At 41.4% G+C, this 20,004-nt stretch overlaps 2 protein-coding genes across 4 annotated transcripts in view; one reads left to right on the forward strand and one right to left on the reverse strand.

Annotated features, from left to right (window-relative positions):
* The window catches only part of col4a1 (collagen, type IV, alpha 1), a 163,337-nt gene extending 146,653 nt beyond the window's left edge, over positions 1-16,684 (reverse strand). Inside the window, exons 1-2 of one of the 2 annotated variants that reach the window (XM_082969133.1) lie at positions 16,427-16,564; positions 13,469-13,619 (exon numbers count right to left, since the gene is read on the reverse strand). In XM_082969133.1, the coding sequence (XP_082825259.1) occupies positions 13,469-13,501 (33 nt within the window). In that variant the 5' untranslated portion in view covers positions 13,502-13,619; positions 16,427-16,564. Of the gene's footprint in view, positions 1-13,468; positions 13,620-16,426 lie in introns of both variants that reach the window. The other variant, XM_045707489.2, reaches the window with a different exon arrangement.
* LOC106586671 (uncharacterized) overlaps positions 16,684-20,004 on the forward strand; it is a 127,395-nt gene continuing 124,074 nt past the window's right edge. For both annotated transcript variants that reach the window (XM_014174188.3, XM_014174189.3), the window contains exons 1-3: positions 16,684-16,923; positions 17,274-17,414; positions 17,514-17,565. In XM_014174188.3, coding sequence (XP_014029663.2) covers positions 17,365-17,414; positions 17,514-17,565 — 102 coding nt within the window. In that variant the 5' untranslated portion in view covers positions 16,684-16,923; positions 17,274-17,364. The remainder of the gene's footprint in view (positions 16,924-17,273; positions 17,415-17,513; positions 17,566-20,004) is intronic.

Consider the following 20,004-nt stretch of genomic DNA (forward strand, 5'->3'; position numbering starts at 1 on the left):
TACCAACATACTGATACAGGTCAGGTCAAACACCAACATACTGGTACAGGTCAAATACCAACATACTGATACAGGTCAAATACCAACATACTGATACAGGTCAAATACCAACATACTGATACAGGTCAGGTCAAATACCAACATACTGATACAGGTCAGGTCAAATACCAACATACTGGTACAGGTCAAATACCAATATCCTGATACAGGTAAAATACCAATATCCTGGTACAGGTCAAATACCAACATACTGATACAGGTCAAATACCAACATACTGGTACAGGTCAGGTCAAATACCAACATACTGATACAGGTCAAATACCAACATACTGATACAGGTCAGGTCAAATACCAACATCCTGATACATGGCAGGTCAAATAACAACATCCTGATACAGGTCAAATACCAACATACTGATACAGGTCAGGTCAAATACCAACATCCTGATACAGGTCAAATACCAACATACTGATACAGGTCAGGTCAAATACCAACATACTGATACAGGTCAAATACCAACATACTGATACAGGTCAGGTGAAATACCAACATCCTGATACAGGTCAGGTCAAATACCAACATCCTGATACAGGTCAAATACCAACATCCTGATACAGGTCAGGTCAAATACCAACATACTGGTACAGGGCAGGTCAAATACCAACATACTGGTACAGGTCAAATACCAACATACTGATACAGGTCAAATACCAACATACTGATACAGGTCAAATACCAACATCCTGGTACAGGTCAGGTCAAATACCAACATCCTGATACAGGTCAAATACCAACATACTGATACAGGTCAGGTCAAATACCAACATACTGATACAGGTCAAATACCAACATACTGATACAGGTCAAATACCAACATACTGATACAGGTCAAATACCAATATCCTGATACAGGTCAAATACCAACATACTGATACAGGTCAAAAACCAACATCCTGGTACAGGTCAGGTCAAATACCAACATCCTGATACAGGTCAAATACCAACATACTGATACAGGTCAGGTCAAATACCAACATCCTGATACAGGTCAAATACCAACATACTGATACAGGGCAGGTCAAATACCAACATCCTGATACAGGTCAAATACCAACATCCTGATACAGGTCAGGTCAAATACCAACATACTGATACAGGTCAGGTCAAATACCAACATCCTGATACAGGTCAAATACCAACATATTGATACAGGTCAGGTCAAATACCAACATACTGAAACAGGTCAAATACCAACATACTGGTACAGGGCAGGTCAAATACCAACATCCTGGTACAGGTCAGGTCAAATACCAACATCCTGATACAGGTCAGGTCAAATACCAATATCCTGATACAGGTCAAATACCAACATACTGATACAGGTCAGGTCAAATACCAACATCCTGGTACAGGTCAGGTCAAATACCAACATACTGATACAGGTCAACTAACAACATATTGATACAGGTCAAATACCAACATACTGATACAGGTCAGGTCAAATACCAACATACTGAAACAGGTCAAATACCAACATACTGGTACAGGGCAGGTCAAATACCAACATCCTGGTACAGGTCAGGTCAAATACCAATATCCTGATACAGGTCAGGTCAAATACCAACATACTGGTACAGGGCAGGTCAAATACCAACATACTGGTACAGGTCAGGTCAAATACCAACATCCTGATACAGGTCAAATACCAACATACTGGTACAGGTCAGGTCAAATACCAACATACTGATACAGGTCAGGTCAAATACCAACATCCTGATACAGGTCAGGTCAAATACCAATATCCTGACACAGGTCAAATACCAACATACTGACACAGGTCAAATACCAACATACTGATACAGGTCAGGTCAAATACCAACATACTGGTACAGGTCAAATACCAACATCCTGATACAGGTCAAATACCAACATACAATACAGGGCAGGTCAAATACCAACATACTGATACAGGTCAAATACCAACATACTGGTACAGGTCAGGTCAAATACCAACATACTGACACAGGTCAAATACCAACATACTGACACAGGTCAAATACCAACATACCTATACAGGTCAAATACCAACATACTGGTACAGGTCAAATACCAACATACTGATACAGGTCAAATACCAACATACTGATACAGGTCAAATACCAACATACTGATACAGGTCAGGTCAAATACCAACATCCTGGTACAGGTCAAATACCAATATCCTGGTACAGGTCAAATACCAACATACTGATACAGGTCAAATACCAACATACTGGTACAGGTCAGGTCAAATACCAACATCCTGATACAGGTCAGGTCAAATACCAACATCCTGGTACAGTTCAAATACCAATATCCTGGTACAGGTCAGGTCAAATACCAACATACTGATACAGGTCAAATACCAACATACTGATACAGTTCAAATACCAATATCCTGGTACAGGTCAGGTCAAATACCAACATACTGATACAGTTCAAATACCAATATCCTGGTACAGGTCAGGTCAAATACCAACATACTGATATAGGTCAGGTCAAATACCAACATCCTGATACAGGTCAGGTCAAATACCAACATCCTGATACAGGTCAAATACCAACATACTGATACAGTTCAAATACCAATATCCTGGTACAGGTCAGGTCAAATACCAACATCCTGATAAAGGTCAGGTCAAATACCAACATACTGATACAGGTCAAATACCAACATACTGATACAGGTCAAATACCAATATCCTGGTACAGGTCAGGTCAAATACCAACATACTGATACAGGTCAAATACCAACATACTGATACAGGTCAAATACCAACATACTGATACAGGTCAAATACCAATATCCTGGTACAGGTCAGGTCAAATACCAACATACTGATACAGGTCAAATACCAACATACTGATACAGGTCAGGTCAAATACCAACATCCTGATACAGGTCAGGTCAAATACCAACATACTGATACAGGTCAAATACCAACATACTGATACATGGCAGGTCAAATACCAATATCCTGATACAGGTCAAATACCAACATACTGATACAGGTCAGGTCAAATACCAACATCCTGATACAGGTCAGGTCAAATACCAACATACTGATACAGGTCAAATACCAATATCCTGATACAGGTCAAATACCAACATACTGATACAGGTCAGGTCAAATACCAACATACTGAAACAGGTCAAATACCAACATACTGGTACAGGGCAGGTCAAATACCAACATCCTGGTACAGGTCAGGTCAAATACCAATATCCTGATACAGGTCAGGTCAAATACCAACATACTGGTACAGGGCAGGTCAAATACCAACATACTGGTACAGGTCAGGTCAAATACCAACATACTGATACAGGTCAGGTCAAATACCAACATCCTGATACAGGTCAGGTCAAATACCAATATCCTGATAGAGGTCAAATACCAATATCCTGATACAGGTCAAATACCAACATACTGACACAGGTCAAATACCAACATACTGATACAGGTCAGGTCAAATACCAACATACTGGTACAGGTCAAATACCAACATCCTGATACAGGTCAAATACCAACATACAATACAGGGCAGGTCAAATACCAACATACTGATACAGGTCAAATACCAACATACTGGTACAGGTCAGGTCAAATACCAACATACTGACACAGGTCAAATACCAACATACTGACACAGGTCAAATACCAACATACCTATACAGGTCAAATACCAACATACTGGTACTGGTCAAATACCAACATACTGATACAGGTCAAATACCAACATACTGATACAGGTCAAATACCAACATACTGATACAGGTCAGGTCAAATACCAACATCCTGGTACAGGTCAAATACCAATATCCTGGTACAGGTCAAATACCAACATACTGATACAGGTCAAATACCAACATACTGGTACAGGTCAGGTCAAATACCAACATCCTGATACAGGTCAGGTCAAATACCAACATCCTGGTACAGTTCAAATACCAACATACTGATACAGGTCAGATACCAACATACTGATACAGTTCAAATACCAATATCCTGGTACAGGTCAGGTCAAATACCAACATACTGATACAGGTCAAATACCAACATACTGATACAGTTCAAATACCAATATCCTGGTACAGGTCAGGTCAAATACCAACATACTGATATAGGTCAGGTCAAATACCAACATCCTGATACAGGTCAGGTCAAATACCAACATCCTGATACAGGTCAAATACCAACATACTGATACAGTTCAAATACCAATATCCTGGTACAGGTCAGGTCAAATACCAACATCCTGATAAAGGTCAGGTCAAATACCAACATACTGATACAGGTCAAATACCAACATACTGATACAGGTCAAATACCAATATCCTGGTACAGGTCAGGTCAAATACCAACATACTGATACAGGTCAAATACCAACATACTGATACAGGTCAAATACCAATATCCTGATACAGGTCAAATACCAACATACTGATACAGGTCAAATACCAATATCCTGGTACAGGTCAGGTCAAATACCAACATACTGATACAGGTCAAATACCAACATACTGATACAGGTCAGGTCAAATACCAACATCCTGATACAGGTCAGGTCAAATACCAACATACTGATACAGGTCAAATACCAACATACTGATACATGGCAGGTCAAATACCAATATCCTGATACAGGTCAAATACCAACATACTGATACAGGTCAGGTCAAATACCAACATCCTGATACAGGTCAGGTCAAATACCAACATATTGATACAGGTCAAATACCAACATACTGATACAGGTCAAATACCAATATCCTGATACAGGTCAAATACCAACATACTGGTACAGGGCAGGTCAAATACCAACATCCTGGTACAGGTCAGGTCAAATACCAATATCCTGATACAGGTCAGGTCAAATACCAACATACTGGTACAGGGCAGGTCAAATACCAACATACTGGTACAGGTCAGGTCAAATACCAACATCCTGATACAGGTCAAATACCAACATACTGGTACAGGTCAGGTCAAATACCAACATACTGATACAGGTCAGGTCAAATACCAACATCCTGATACAGGTCAGGTCAAATACCAATATCCTGACACAGGTCAAATACCAACATACTGACACAGGTCAAATACCAACATACTGATACAGGTCAGGTCAAATACCAACATACTGGTACAGGTCAAATACCAACATCCTGATACAGGTCAAATACCAACATACAATACAGGGCAGGTCAAATACCAACATACTGATACAGGTCAAATACCAACATACTGGTACAGGTCAGGTCAAATACCAACATACTGACACAGGTCAAATACCAACATACTGACACAGGTCAAATACCAACATACCTATACAGGTCAAATACCAACATACTGGTACAGGTCAAATACCAACATACTGATACAGGTCAAATACCAACATACTGATACAGGTCAAATACCAACATACTGATACAGGTCAGGTCAAATACCAACATCCTGGTACAGGTCAAATACCAATATCCTGGTACAGGTCAAATACCAACATACTGATACAGGTCAAATACCAACATACTGGTACAGGTCAGGTCAAATACCAACATCCTGATACAGGTCAGGTCAAATACCAACATCCTGGTACAGTTCAAATACCAATATCCTGGTACAGGTCAGGTCAAATACCAACATACTGATACAGGTCAAATACCAACATACTGATACAGTTCAAATACCAATATCCTGGTACAGGTCAGGTCAAATACCAACATACTGATACAGTTCAAATACCAATATCCTGGTACAGGTCAGGTCAAATACCAACATACTGATATAGGTCAGGTCAAATACCAACATCCTGATACAGGTCAGGTCAAATACCAACATCCTGATACAGGTCAAATACCAACATACTGATACAGTTCAAATACCAATATCCTGGTACAGGTCAGGTCAAATACCAACATCCTGATAAAGGTCAGGTCAAATACCAACATACTGATACAGGTCAAATACCAACATACTGATACAGGTCAAATACCAATATCCTGGTACAGGTCAGGTCAAATACCAACATACTGATACAGGTCAAATACCAACATACTGATACAGGTCAAATACCAACATACTGATACAGGTCAAATACCAATATCCTGGTACAGGTCAGGTCAAATACCAACATACTGATACAGGTCAAATACCAACATACTGATACAGGTCAGGTCAAATACCAACATCCTGATACAGGTCAGGTCAAATACCAACATACTGATACAGGTCAAATACCAACATACTGATACATGGCAGGTCAAATACCAATATCCTGATACAGGTCAAATACCAACATACTGATACAGGTCAGGTCAAATACCAACATCCTGATACAGGTCAGGTCAAATACCAACATACTGATACAGGTCAAATACCAATATCCTGATACAGGTCAAATACCAACATACTGATACAGGTCAGGTCAAATACCAACATACTGAAACAGGTCAAATACCAACATACTGGTACAGGGCAGGTCAAATACCAACATCCTGGTACAGGTCAGGTCAAATACCAATATCCTGATACAGGTCAGGTCAAATACCAACATACTGGTACAGGGCAGGTCAAATACCAACATACTGGTACAGGTCAGGTCAAATACCAACATACTGATACAGGTCAGGTCAAATACCAACATCCTGATACAGGTCAGGTCAAATACCAATATCCTGATAGAGGTCAAATACCAATATCCTGATACAGGTCAAATACCAACATACTGACACAGGTCAAATACCAACATACTGATACAGGTCAGGTCAAATACCAACATACTGGTACAGGTCAAATACCAACATCCTGATACAGGTCAAATACCAACATACAATACAGGGCAGGTCAAATACCAACATACTGATACAGGTCAAATACCAACATACTGGTACAGGTCAGGTCAAATACCAACATACTGACACAGGTCAAATACCAACATACTGACACAGGTCAAATACCAACATACCTATACAGGTCAAATACCAACATACTGGTACTGGTCAAATACCAACATACTGATACAGGTCAAATACCAACATACTGATACAGGTCAAATACCAACATACTGATACAGGTCAGGTCAAATACCAACATCCTGGTACAGGTCAAATACCAATATCCTGGTACAGGTCAAATACCAACATACTGATACAGGTCAAATACCAACATACTGGTACAGGTCAGGTCAAATACCAACATCCTGATACAGGTCAGGTCAAATACCAACATCCTGGTACAGTTCAAATACCAACATACTGATACAGGTCAGATACCAACATACTGATACAGTTCAAATACCAATATCCTGGTACAGGTCAGGTCAAATACCAACATACTGATACAGGTCAAATACCAACATACTGATACAGTTCAAATACCAATATCCTGGTACAGGTCAGGTCAAATACCAACATACTGATATAGGTCAGGTCAAATACCAACATCCTGATACAGGTCAGGTCAAATACCAACATCCTGATACAGGTCAAATACCAACATACTGATACAGTTCAAATACCAATATCCTGGTACAGGTCAGGTCAAATACCAACATCCTGATAAAGGTCAGGTCAAATACCAACATACTGATACAGGTCAAATACCAACATACTGATACAGGTCAAATACCAATATCCTGGTACAGGTCAGGTCAAATACCAACATACTGATACAGGTCAAATACCAACATACTGATACAGGTCAAATACCAATATCCTGATACAGGTCAAATACCAACATACTGATACAGGTCAAATACCAATATCCTGGTACAGGTCAGGTCAAATACCAACATACTGATACAGGTCAAATACCAACATACTGATACAGGTCAGGTCAAATACCAACATCCTGATACAGGTCAGGTCAAATACCAACATACTGATACAGGTCAAATACCAACATACTGATACATGGCAGGTCAAATACCAATATCCTGATACAGGTCAAATACCAACATACTGATACAGGTCAGGTCAAATACCAACATCCTGATACAGGTCAGGTCAAATACCAACATATTGATACAGGTCAAATACCAACATACTGATACAGGTCAAATACCAATATCCTGATACAGGTCAAATACCAACATACTGATACAGGTCAGGTCAAATACCAACATACTGATACAGTTCAAATACCAATATCCTGGTACAGGTCAGGTCAAACACCAACATACTGATACAGGTCAGGTCAAACACCAACATACTGGTACAGGGCAGGTAAAATACCAACATCCTGATACAGGTCAAATACCAACATCCTGATACAGGTCAGGTCAAACACCAACATACTGGTACAGGGCCGGTCATGCTTTTACAATGTGTTCTTATAAACCCTCATAACATCAGTGTGCGTGTGTGTGCGTGTGTGTGTGTGTGTGTATGTATGTATGTGTGTGTGTGTGTGTGTGTGTGTGTGTGTGTGTGTGTGTGTGTGTGTGTGTGTGTGTGTGTGTGTGTGTGTGTGTGTGTGTGTGTGTGTGTGTGTGTGTGTGTGTGTGTGTGTGTGTGTGTGCATTAGCCCCACTGATTGAGAGGGACACAACAAACAGGAGGCATGTGACTAGTAAGTTGATTTCAGAAACAGAAGAGATAAGCAAGCATGCACTCACACACACACACTTACACACACACACACACACACACACACACACACACACACACACACACACACACACACTTACACACACACACACACACACACACACACACACACACACACACACACACACACTTACACACACACACACACACTTACACACACACACACACACACACACACACACACACACACACACACACACACACACACACACACACACACACACACACTTACACACACACACACACACACACACACACACACACACACACACACACACACACACACACACACACACACACAGACACACATAGAAAAACTTCAGCAGGAGTACAGCCCAGCCGCTGATCAATATCACATGAACTTAAACAAAGGACACAGATGAGGAAAAGACACAAAACTTATGGCACATACTTCAGGCCAGGGGCCTTTATTTCGACCCCAATATAACAGAGCGTCCTAGATAGGGAATTGGATCGAAAGGCCACAATGTTCCTCACAGAGAGAAATCTGTTTATCTGTTTGCTATATTGTTCTCGACGGGCGTGTGGAGAGAACATCTGCTGGCATCACAAACGTAATGTTGCTGATCAAAACACAGCTCCCGCGGGTGGGTCGGAACCACAGGAGGTTGGTGGCACCTTAATTGGGGAGGACAGGCTCGTGGTAATGGCTGGAGCAGAATCAGTGGAATGGTATCAAATACATCAAACACATTGTTTCCATGTGATTGATGCCATTCCATTTGCTCCGTTCCAGCCATTATTATGAGCCGCTCTCCCCTCAGCAGCCTCCACTGGTCCACAGGTCAGAACACTTTATACAAATCCATATAGCAGATCCAGATAAGAAGGAAATGTTGCAACTCCTCACTCTTTCTCTCTCTCTCTCTGTCTCTCTTCCCATGGTGTCATCCAGTTAGCAACACTAACCAATCCAACAGAACACACAGCGTTTTGGCACGTTCTTTTTTCCTTCCCCTCTTTTTTCCTTTCCTCTCCCTCCAACTCTCTGGGGGGGTAGTCTGTCCAGATATACTGTGTCCTGCTGTTCTCCTTCCAACCCCCCCACAAACACACACACACACTTTTAATGGCCCATATTAGTAGCGCATGCCTTATGGGGTTAGTTGTGGTTTTACAGTTCATTCACTTCATTTTTCTAGGCTCATAGGAAACTTCTAGTACGAGCATGTTTTTCTCCAAGCTCCCGTCCTCTCCTTTCTTCTACCTCCTCCTCTTCGTCTCTCTTCTCCGTTCATCATTAATCTCAATCACAGATCATTAACTGGCCTTGGGGAGCTAATGAGACCAGAAGGGTCCAACATGAGTGTTTCTGGGAAATGCCTCGTTCTCATTGACTTCTAAAAGTCAGGGATTATAAAACAATAAGAAAACAAAACAACAGCAATCTGTCAGGAATAAGAAAACAAAACAACAGCAATCTGTCAGGAATAAGAAAACAAAACAACAGCAATCTGTCAGGAATAAGAAAACAAAACAACAGCAATCTGTCAGGAATAAGAAAATAAAACAACAGCAATCTGTCAGGAATAAGAAAATAAAACAACAGCAATCTGTCAGGAATAAGAAAATAAAACAACAGCAATCTGTCAGGAATAAGAAAACAAAACAACAGCTATCTGTCAGGAATAAGAAAACAAAACAACAGCTATCTGTCAGGAATATCTCCTCCTTTTCTTGCTACCATCATATTACCAATCCAAATGAGAAGTCTGTGCAAGTAAGTGCTTTGAGTCAGTGTTTTAAGTGATATAACGAGGAAGCCTTATTTCCAAATAGTGTAAAGCAGGACTTCCCAAACTCGGCCCTCTGGTTTTTGCCCTAGCATTACACAGCTGATTCAAATATTCAACTCATCAACAAGCTTTGATAGTTTGAATCAGCTGTGTAGTGTTAGGAAGAAAAAAAACATGCACCCCTTGTGGTGGGCAGTAAAGCCCCTATTCTGGTACACTGTTTACATACATGGATTCTCTTTTCCAGTGAAAGCCAGTTTGAGAACATTTCTGATAAACAGTGTGGAGAAATATCATCCAACCAACGCTGATTGAAAGCACAAGTGGTTGGGGCGTTTTCTCATTCCACAGCCCTCCAAATGGAAACAACTTTACGGAATGTTTTGGGAAAAGTGCCATCATGTTAATAGATGCTTCTATTGAACATAATATTCAACACATCAGACATAATTCATCACCTTGGTAACAGGAGCCCACTGAACCTCAATCCTCAGAACCATTGGGCCTACACACACACACACACACACACACACACACACACACACACACACACACACACACACACACACACACACACACACACACACACACACACACACACACACACACACACACACACACATGCATATACACATGCACGAACGGACACACCTACGTACACAGAGCTCAATCTGTGGGGTAAATTTAATTATTTATTTATTCTCATCAAAAAAGAGAAATGCAGTATCTAGTACTAATAGACTAAGAACACTGTAATTAATGTGTAGTCGGGCCTCTATGCTTCTAAACATGCTCTCAAGTAGAAAGGGGAGTTGTGGATCTAGTCAACCTGTCCTAACAGTGTATGCCTTGGGAATTAACAGCGGTACCAGTTCATGAAAATGTATAGCCATGTCCCTATGGATGGGAGGGAAGGTGAGGGGGCTGCATGTTTAGCATTTTCTACATTACCAAAGCACAGCAGGACTGTGATAAAAGACACACTGGAGATTTAAAAGGTAACAGAGAAATGCAATGTGAGCTGTCTGTCAGTCTGTCGGGGAGGGAAGAGTGTTGGATGGTGCAGACACCTGCAGCTGATATAAACTCTGCGAAAAAAGAAATGTCCCATTTTCAGGACCCTGTCTTTCAAAGATAATTCATTAAAAATCCAAATAACTTCACAGATCTTCATTGTAAAGGGTTTAAACACTGTTTCCCATACTTGTTCAATGAACCAATAACAATTAATGAGCATGCACCTGTGGAACGGTCGTTAAGACACTAACAGCTAACAGACGGTAGGCAATTAAGGTCACAGTTATGAAAACCTAGGACACTAAAGCGGCCTTTCTACTGACTCTGAAAAACACCAAAAGAAAGATGCCCAGGGTCCATGCTCATCTGCGTGAACGTGCCTTAGGCATGCTGCAAGGAGCCATGAGGACTGCAGATGTGGCCAGGGCAATAAATTGCAATGTCCGTACTGTGAGACGCCTAAGATAGCGCTCCAGGGAGACAGGACGGACAGCTGATCGCCCTCGCAGTGGCAGACCACGTGTATCAACACCTGCACAGGATCGGTACATCTGAACATCACACCTGCGGGACAGGTACAGGTTGGCAACAACAACTGCCCGAGTTACACCAGGAACGCACAATCCCTCCATCAGTGCTCAGACTGTCCGCAATAGGCTTAGAGAGGCTGGACTGAGTGCTTGTAGGCCTGTAGTAAGGCAGGTCCTCTCCAGACATCACCAGCAACAACATCGCCTATGGGCACAAACCCACCGTCGCCGGACCAGACAGGACTGGCAAAAAGTGCTCTTCACTGACGAGTCGCGGTTTTGTATCACCAGGGGTGATGGTCGGATTTGCGTTTAACGTCGAAGGAATGAGCTTTACAACGAGGCCTGTACTCTGGAGCGGGATCGATTTGGAGGTGGAGGGTCCGTCATGGTCTGGGGCTGTGTGTCACAGCATCATCGGACTGAGCTTGTTGTCATCGCAGGCAATCTCAATGCTGTGCGTTACTGGAAAGACATCCTCCTCCTCCCTCATGTGGTACCCTTCCTGCAGGCTCATCCTGACATGACCCTCCAGCATGACAATGCCACCAGCCATACTGCTTGTTCTGTGTGTGATTTCCTGCAAGACAGGAATGTCAGTGTTCTGCCATGGCCAGCAAAGAGCCTGGATCTCAATCCCATTGAGCACGTCTGAGACCTGTTGTATTGGAGGGTGAGGGCTAGGGCCTCTCCCCCACAGAAATGTCCGGGAACTTGCAGGTGCCTTGGTGGAAGAGTGGGATAACATCTCACAGCAAGAACTGGCCAATCTGGTGCAGTCCATGAGGAGGAGATGCACTACAGTACTTAATACAGCTGGTGGCCACACCAGATACTGACTGTTACTTTTGATTTTGACCCCCCTCTTTGTTCAGGGACACATGATTCCATTTCTGTTAGTCACATGTTGTCACGACTTCTACCGAAGTCACCGGTCTTCTAGCCATCATTGATCCATTTTTCATTTTTGGAGTTTGTTTTATAATAATTAAACTACTCCAGTTACACCAAGTTGGTTTCTCCTGCGCCTGACTTCCCTGCCACCTACACACACGACAATGACACATGTCTGTGGAACTTGTTCAGTTTATGTCTCAGTTGTTGAATGTTGTTATGGTCATGCAAATATTTACACATGTTAAGTTTGCTGAAAATAAACGCAGTTGACAGTGAGAGGACGTTTCTTTTTTTGCCGAGTTTAGATATACAGTACCAGTCAAACGTTTGGACACACCTACTTATTCAAGGATTTTTCTTACATTTTTACTATTTTCTACATTGTAGAATAATAGTGAAGACATCAAAACTATGAAATAATTCATATGGAATCATGTCGTAACCAAAAAAGTGTTAAATAAATCAAAATATATTTGGGATTCTTCAAAGTAGCCACCCTTCGCCTTGATGACAGCTTTGCACACTCGTGGCATTCTCTCAACCAGCTTCACCTGGAATGCTTTTCCAACAGTCTTGAAGGAGTTCCCACATATGCTGAGCACTTGTTGGTTGCTTTACCTTCACTCTGCGGTCCAACTCATCCCAAACCATTGCAATTGGGTTGAGGTTGGGTCATTGTGGGGTCCAGGTCATCTGATGCAGCACTCCATCACTCTCCTTCTTGGTCAAATAGCCCTTACACAGCCTGGTGGTGTGTTGGGTCATGGTCCTGTTGAAAAACAAATGATAGTCCCACTAAGTGAAAACCAGATGGGATGGCATATCCCTGCAGAATGCTGTGGTAGCCATGCTGGTTAAGTGTGCCTCGAATTCTAAATAAATCTCCGACAGTGTCACCAGCTAAGCACACCCACACCATCACACCTCCTCCTCCATGCTTCACGGTGAGAACCACACATGCGGAGGGTCTTCCTTTTCTTGTGGCGGTCCTCATGAGAACCAGTTTCATCATAGAGCTTGATGGTTTTTGCGACTGCACTTAAAGAAAGTTGTTGAAATTTTCCGCATTGACTGACCTTCATGTCTTAAAGTAAAGATGGACTGTCATTTCTCTTTGCTTATTTGAGCTGTTCTTGCCAAAACACAACTGATTGACTCAAACATAATAAGAATAGAGGTCGACCGATTATGATTTTTCAATGCCGATACCGATACCGATTATTGGAGGACCAATAATGAAACATGCTCAATTTGGTTTAAATAATGCAAAAATACAGTGTTGGAGAAGAAAGTAAAAGTGCAATTTGTGCCATGTAAAAAAGCTAACGTTTAACTTCCTTGCTCAGAACATGAGAACATATAAAAGCTGGTGGTTCAATAATCCCAGTTCTTCAATATTCCCAGGTAAGAAGTTTTAGGTGGTAGTTATAATAGGAATTATGACGTGTCGACTATTTCTCTCTATACCATTTGAATTTCATAATCCTTTGACTATTTGATGTTCTAAAAGGCACTTTAGTATTGCCAGCCTAATCGCAGGAGTTGATAGGCTTTAAGTCATAAACTGCATGTGAATCAAGTATTGCTAAGAGCTGCTGGCAAACGCAGTAAAGTTTGAATGAATGCTTACGATCCTGCTGCCGCCTACCATCGCTCTGTCAGACTGCTCTATCAAATATCAAATCATAGACTTAATTATAATATAATAAACACAGAAATACGAGCCTCTGGTTATTAATATGGTCAAATCCAGAAACTATCATTTCGAAAACAAAACGTTTATTCTTTCAGTGAAATACGGAACCGTTCCGTATTTTATCGAACTGGTGGCAAGCCTAAGTCTAAATATTTCTCTTACAGTGCACAACCTTCAATGTTATGTCATAATTATGGAAAATTATGGAAAATTAGTTCGCAACGAGCCAGGCGGCCCAAACTGTTGCATATACCCTGACTCTGCGTGCAATGAACACAAGAGAAGTGACACAATTTCCCTAGTAATATTGCCTGCTAACATTAATTTATTTTAACTAAATATACAGGTTTAAAAATATATACGTCTCTGTATTGATTTTAAGAAAGGCATTGATGTTTATGGTTGGTTACATTCGTGCAACGATTGTGCTTTTTTCGCGAATGTGCTTTTGTTAAATCATCCCCCGTTTGGCGAAGTAAGCTGTGATTCGATGATAAATTAAATTGATTATATGCAACGCAGGACAAGCTAGTTAACTTAGTAATATCATCAACCATGTGTAGTTAACTATTGATTATATAAAGATTGATGCTAGCTAGCAACTTCCTTGGCTCCTTGCTGCACTCGTGTAACAGGTGGTCAGCCTGCCACGCAGTTTCCTCATGGAATGCAATGTAATCGGCCATAATTGGTGTCCAAAAATGCCGATAACCGATTGTTATGAAAACTCGAAATCGGCCTTAATTAATCGGCCATGCCGATTAATCGGTCAACCTCTAATTAAGAAGGAAAGAAATTCCACAAATTAACATTTAACAAGGCATTCCAGGTGACTACCTCATGAAGCTGGTTGAGAGAATGCCAAGAGTGTGCAAAGCTGTCATCAAGGCAAAAGGTGGCTACTTTGTGTTAAACACTTTTTTGGTTACTACATGATTCCATATGCGTTATTTCATAGTTTTGATGTCTTCACTATTATTTTACAATGTAGAAAATAGTAAAAATAAAGAAAACCCTTGAATAAGTAGGTGTGTCCAAACTTTTGACTGGTACTGTACACTGATACGAAATTTAGCTTACCCACATGTTTCTGTACAGTAAAATACATTTCTGTAATGTTAGAGTTTAGTCAGAACTATTCAAAAAGCACAGAGACACAGAAGTAGGTATACTGTATGAACATACACACATAAACAACAGAGTGCTCCTAGCAGAATACTCTATGCAGAGATTCTCAGAGCCACGCTAAGCACTTTGACTGACCATGTTGCACTGCTCTGGAGGTATGATGCCAGAATAATTCAAGGCAGCATGTATCGTCAAAGTGACCAAAGCAATTATATTCACAGTATCGTAATGTCTAATGTAAGTACAGTAATAAGCTAAATAAAATATATGGTTTTATATATTTGGAGAAACAATCGAAATGTTTGTTTTTACATTCAAAATCTAAAGAAAACTGACATGTCAAAGTGTTGGGTGAAGATATATTCACTAATCAGCGCTACTGTAGAGTAATTCTGAGTAGTCAGTGATTTCCAATGTGAACCTGATAAATGTTGAGAAGAATTTGCCACCCTCAGTTTGGACCTGACAGTTGGGCTTTATTCACAGCTATTGCATAGGTATTGTGCAAAATTCTTCATCATAGAAATACATAATAAGATCGCAAACTTTCATTTCATTTACAACTATGCACACGCACTCAGTCAATTGTCACTGCTGAGTCTTGGAGAGGCATCGAGCACACCATGAGCGCAACTTTCAAAACTCCAAACGCACAACTTATACAGTAGCCTATTTCTCAAGTTGAACACATAAGATAGTAACATACAGTTTTTACCATGTTCAATTAAAAAGTTAGTTAAAATTGCTCTTACCTCCGCCTCTGTCTGGTATACGGCGTAGGAGAGAGCCACCAACAGAACCAGGGTGCCACTCTGGAACATTATTGCGTAGGGGCGCAATGGAAATGTATGTAGGCCTACAACTGTCCCGAATGTCTACTAAAGACCACTTGTTGAATCCTTCGTATTCTTCTTCTTAAAGGAAAATACAGACTATCCGCAGAGCTTGTGCAGTGCGTTGGGTTGCATATTTGCCCTGGACGTTGTGAGCTTCTTTCTGATCAATGCAACTTGTTCTTGTTTTGTCGTCAACCACACCCCCTGTTAACGACCATGCTTGCCCATATGTACGGACACAACCATGTTGTTACAAAGCACCACTTCAACTTTAACTGTTAGGAGAGAGACTGCTCATTATCTGTATATTGGTGACAGAGCGACCGGGACAACTGTGATTTTTCATCGCCGGGATCTGGCGTGTATACCCTCACACGCTAGACTCTTCCCCCGACAAGCGCAACACATCCCAGGTAGAAAAAGTGCTTTTTGTGTTAATTGTTGTCTCGTTCATTAACAAACTTGTTCAGAGATCTTATGTTGTTTTTCCATTTCCATGTGTTATAATAGCCTATTTGGATAGCCTACAGGTATAGACATCACATGCGTAAAGCCTACAGACAAACCCAACTACTCTTGAAGGAGATGTATAAACCGCATCCATGTCTCCACTTTTATATGAATATCATGTGTAAAATATATATATATATATTGACTCCAATATTGTGCGTTTCAAAAACGTTTACGCACGCGCGCGGCGAACGGTATATACTTTTATAATGTCATGTTGTTCAACAAATAAATGCCATGTTTTTTGTCTCAGTTGTGTTCGTGGACTGCCCGACATGCATTAGGGCTGCCACTAAACCTGAAGAAGAACACTAGGTGCAGTGGGAATTAAGTTTGAAGTTGGGATGAGTGGGGCAATGCAGGCAACACACCAGAGAGAACTGAAAAACCTGAGGCAAGTGCTCAGTGGGCTCTAGTATTTTGTTATGTGTTGTGTTACACAGTTGTCTGTGTAAAATGTATATTAACTCATTCACTCTCCCTTTCCTTTTAGGTTTCTGCTTCTATGTTTTTCGGTGGCCATTCTAGCGTCGGGAGTTGACGCAGTAAGTTTTATTTTCAACTCATCATGCGGTGAGGGGGGGGGGGCAGTATTGTTGACGAGGGGACAGCTGTGGGCACATCATTTAACATTATATGCACGCTGGTTGCTTGCTTCTTGGAGTAGTGGACATGTCAGCTGAACTCGCAGCCAGGTCACCGACGACACAAATCAGTATTCGATCTATGTCTGAGGACGTTGGGAGATGAAGTGGAAACCGGCCACTAGGGGAAAAAGTGAGCACTGTTACCTTGAAGTAGGTTTCGGCAAGCATCTGCCTCTGATTCCAAAGGTTGCAAATTAGAATCCAGTGATAGAAAGTTGTTTTAAATATTTTTGTTTTAAGCCTATCCCAAGCCTTACCTTAACCATTCAGAGTTAATACCCAACCTTAAGAATTTGGAGTTAATGCTTGAACTTAAGCATCTGCCTCTAATTCCAAAGGTTGCTTTGAATCCAGCAATAGAAAGCTGTTTTTGAGATTTTTGTTTTAAGCCTATTCCAAACTTTAACCCTTGCCCAACCTGAAGTTAATGCCCAACCTTAAGAATTTGCCCTGGACGTTCATTCTGACGTGAGACTGTGAGAGCTGTTAGCAACTTGATTGTCTCTAGGGCTTGTTTCTCACTGAGCTGCTTTCACTGTTTTTGTCGTTTTTTCACATTTGTTACTTTCCTGCCAAGACATCTGTGGGATGATTTTCTACAGAACTTATTTTGAGGGAAAAATAACTATCATTGCACAGTGACCCATTTCATTTAGATTGCAATATGTAGGGGTGATGACAAATGGCACAGTTTGAGAGCAGTTCAGGATGTGTCCACATAGAATTTGCTTTTCAGACGTAGCTACATCTTTGGTTGGGTGATGTTCCCATTTATTGCAGATATTGAAGCTAAATTAGCTAGAGCAACTTTACATATAATAAATACCGTGTGAAGAAAGGTGCATTCTATAAGCATTTTCCTGTGAGATGGTAAGGACCCTCAGCTGTGCTAACACTTTCTTGTCACCTGTGTACCATGTGACCAGTGACCTATAACCCCATGTTAGAGTCCCCCTAGTGTAAGTTAAAACATCCCTAGACAGACAATATACACAAGACATTACATGAGCACATACAGGAAGGCCAAAATGACTCCTACACCATGTCCTAAGGGGACATCCACAATTTGGTTTGGTTCATCGCTGTTCTGATGAGACCCCATCCTTCCTCACACACTCTCTCTAACCTTCTCAAATATTTTGTAAGGAAAGAGGTACCTGATTAGGTAATTACGGTGATGTCTGTTTGGTTTAAAAGCTGAAGTGGACTGCTGACCACTGCAGTGTTGTGGTTAGGGGTTATGGGTTGTGACCCCGGTGGCAGGTAGTGTACTGTTGACCTCTGTGGTTAAACATCATAAAACCCTAAATGATTAGTCATGGTGATTCTTCCCTAGTAGAATCATCTCTCTACCAGCTCTCACAGTCTCATGTCAGAATTAGACATCCATCCATGTTTCTCAAACGTCACATTTTGAAGTATTTAAGGTTAAGTTCAGGCATTAACTCCAAATTCTTAAGGTTCGGAATTAGCTCAGAATGGTTAAGGTAAGGACTGGGATAGGCTTAAAACAGCTTTCTTGGGCCTCCTGAATGGCACAGCGGTCTAAGGCACTACATCGCACTACATCGATCCCGTGCTTTATCACATCCGGCTGTGATCGGGAATCGCATAGGGCGGTGCACAATTGGCCCAGCGTCATCCCGGTTAGGGGAGTGTTTGGCCCGGGGTGCTTCACATGGTTCATCACGCTCTAGCAACTCCTTGCTGCAGGCTGACCTCTGTCGTCAGTTGAACGGTGTTTCCTCCAACACATTGGTGCGGCTGGGTTCCAGGTTAAGTGGGCGGGTGTTAAGAAGCCTGGTTTGGCGGGTCATGTTTCAGAGGACACATGACTCGACCTTCGCCTCCCACGCCCGTTGGGGAGTTGCAGTGATGAGACAAGATTGAAATAATTAAAAATAACGGCTTTCTATCGCTGGTTTCGAACTTGAAACTTTTGGAATCAGAGGCATGGATTGATGTCGAATACTGACTTGAATCATGGGTGACCTGGCTGTCCTCCTCCCTGTTCTTAAGTCAGAAGCTATGTGCCATTATGTTGCCATTCTCTTTCTCAGGGTGTGTGTGTGGGCAGCTTTTTGAGGAATGATTACCCACCTCCCAGACTTTCTCTGTATTACAGTCAGGAGAATGGCTTTGACCTACATGTAGATCTGTCAGTAGGGCTGGGCGATATGGCCAAAATATTATATTCCGGTATTTAAAAAAAAAATTGGACGGTTTGACGGTATTTGACGGTATTTTTAGTTTTGAATAATAAAAGTTATATGGGTAGTGAGTGATCCTAGGGTGGCAACACATACATTCTAAGTGATTTCAATGAGTCTTTCTCCA

Source organism: Salmo salar, chromosome 25 (genome assembly GCF_965601325.2).
Source record: "Salmo salar chromosome 25, fSalSal1, whole genome shotgun sequence".
Classification (NCBI taxonomy): domain Eukaryota; kingdom Metazoa; phylum Chordata; class Actinopteri; order Salmoniformes; family Salmonidae; genus Salmo; species Salmo salar.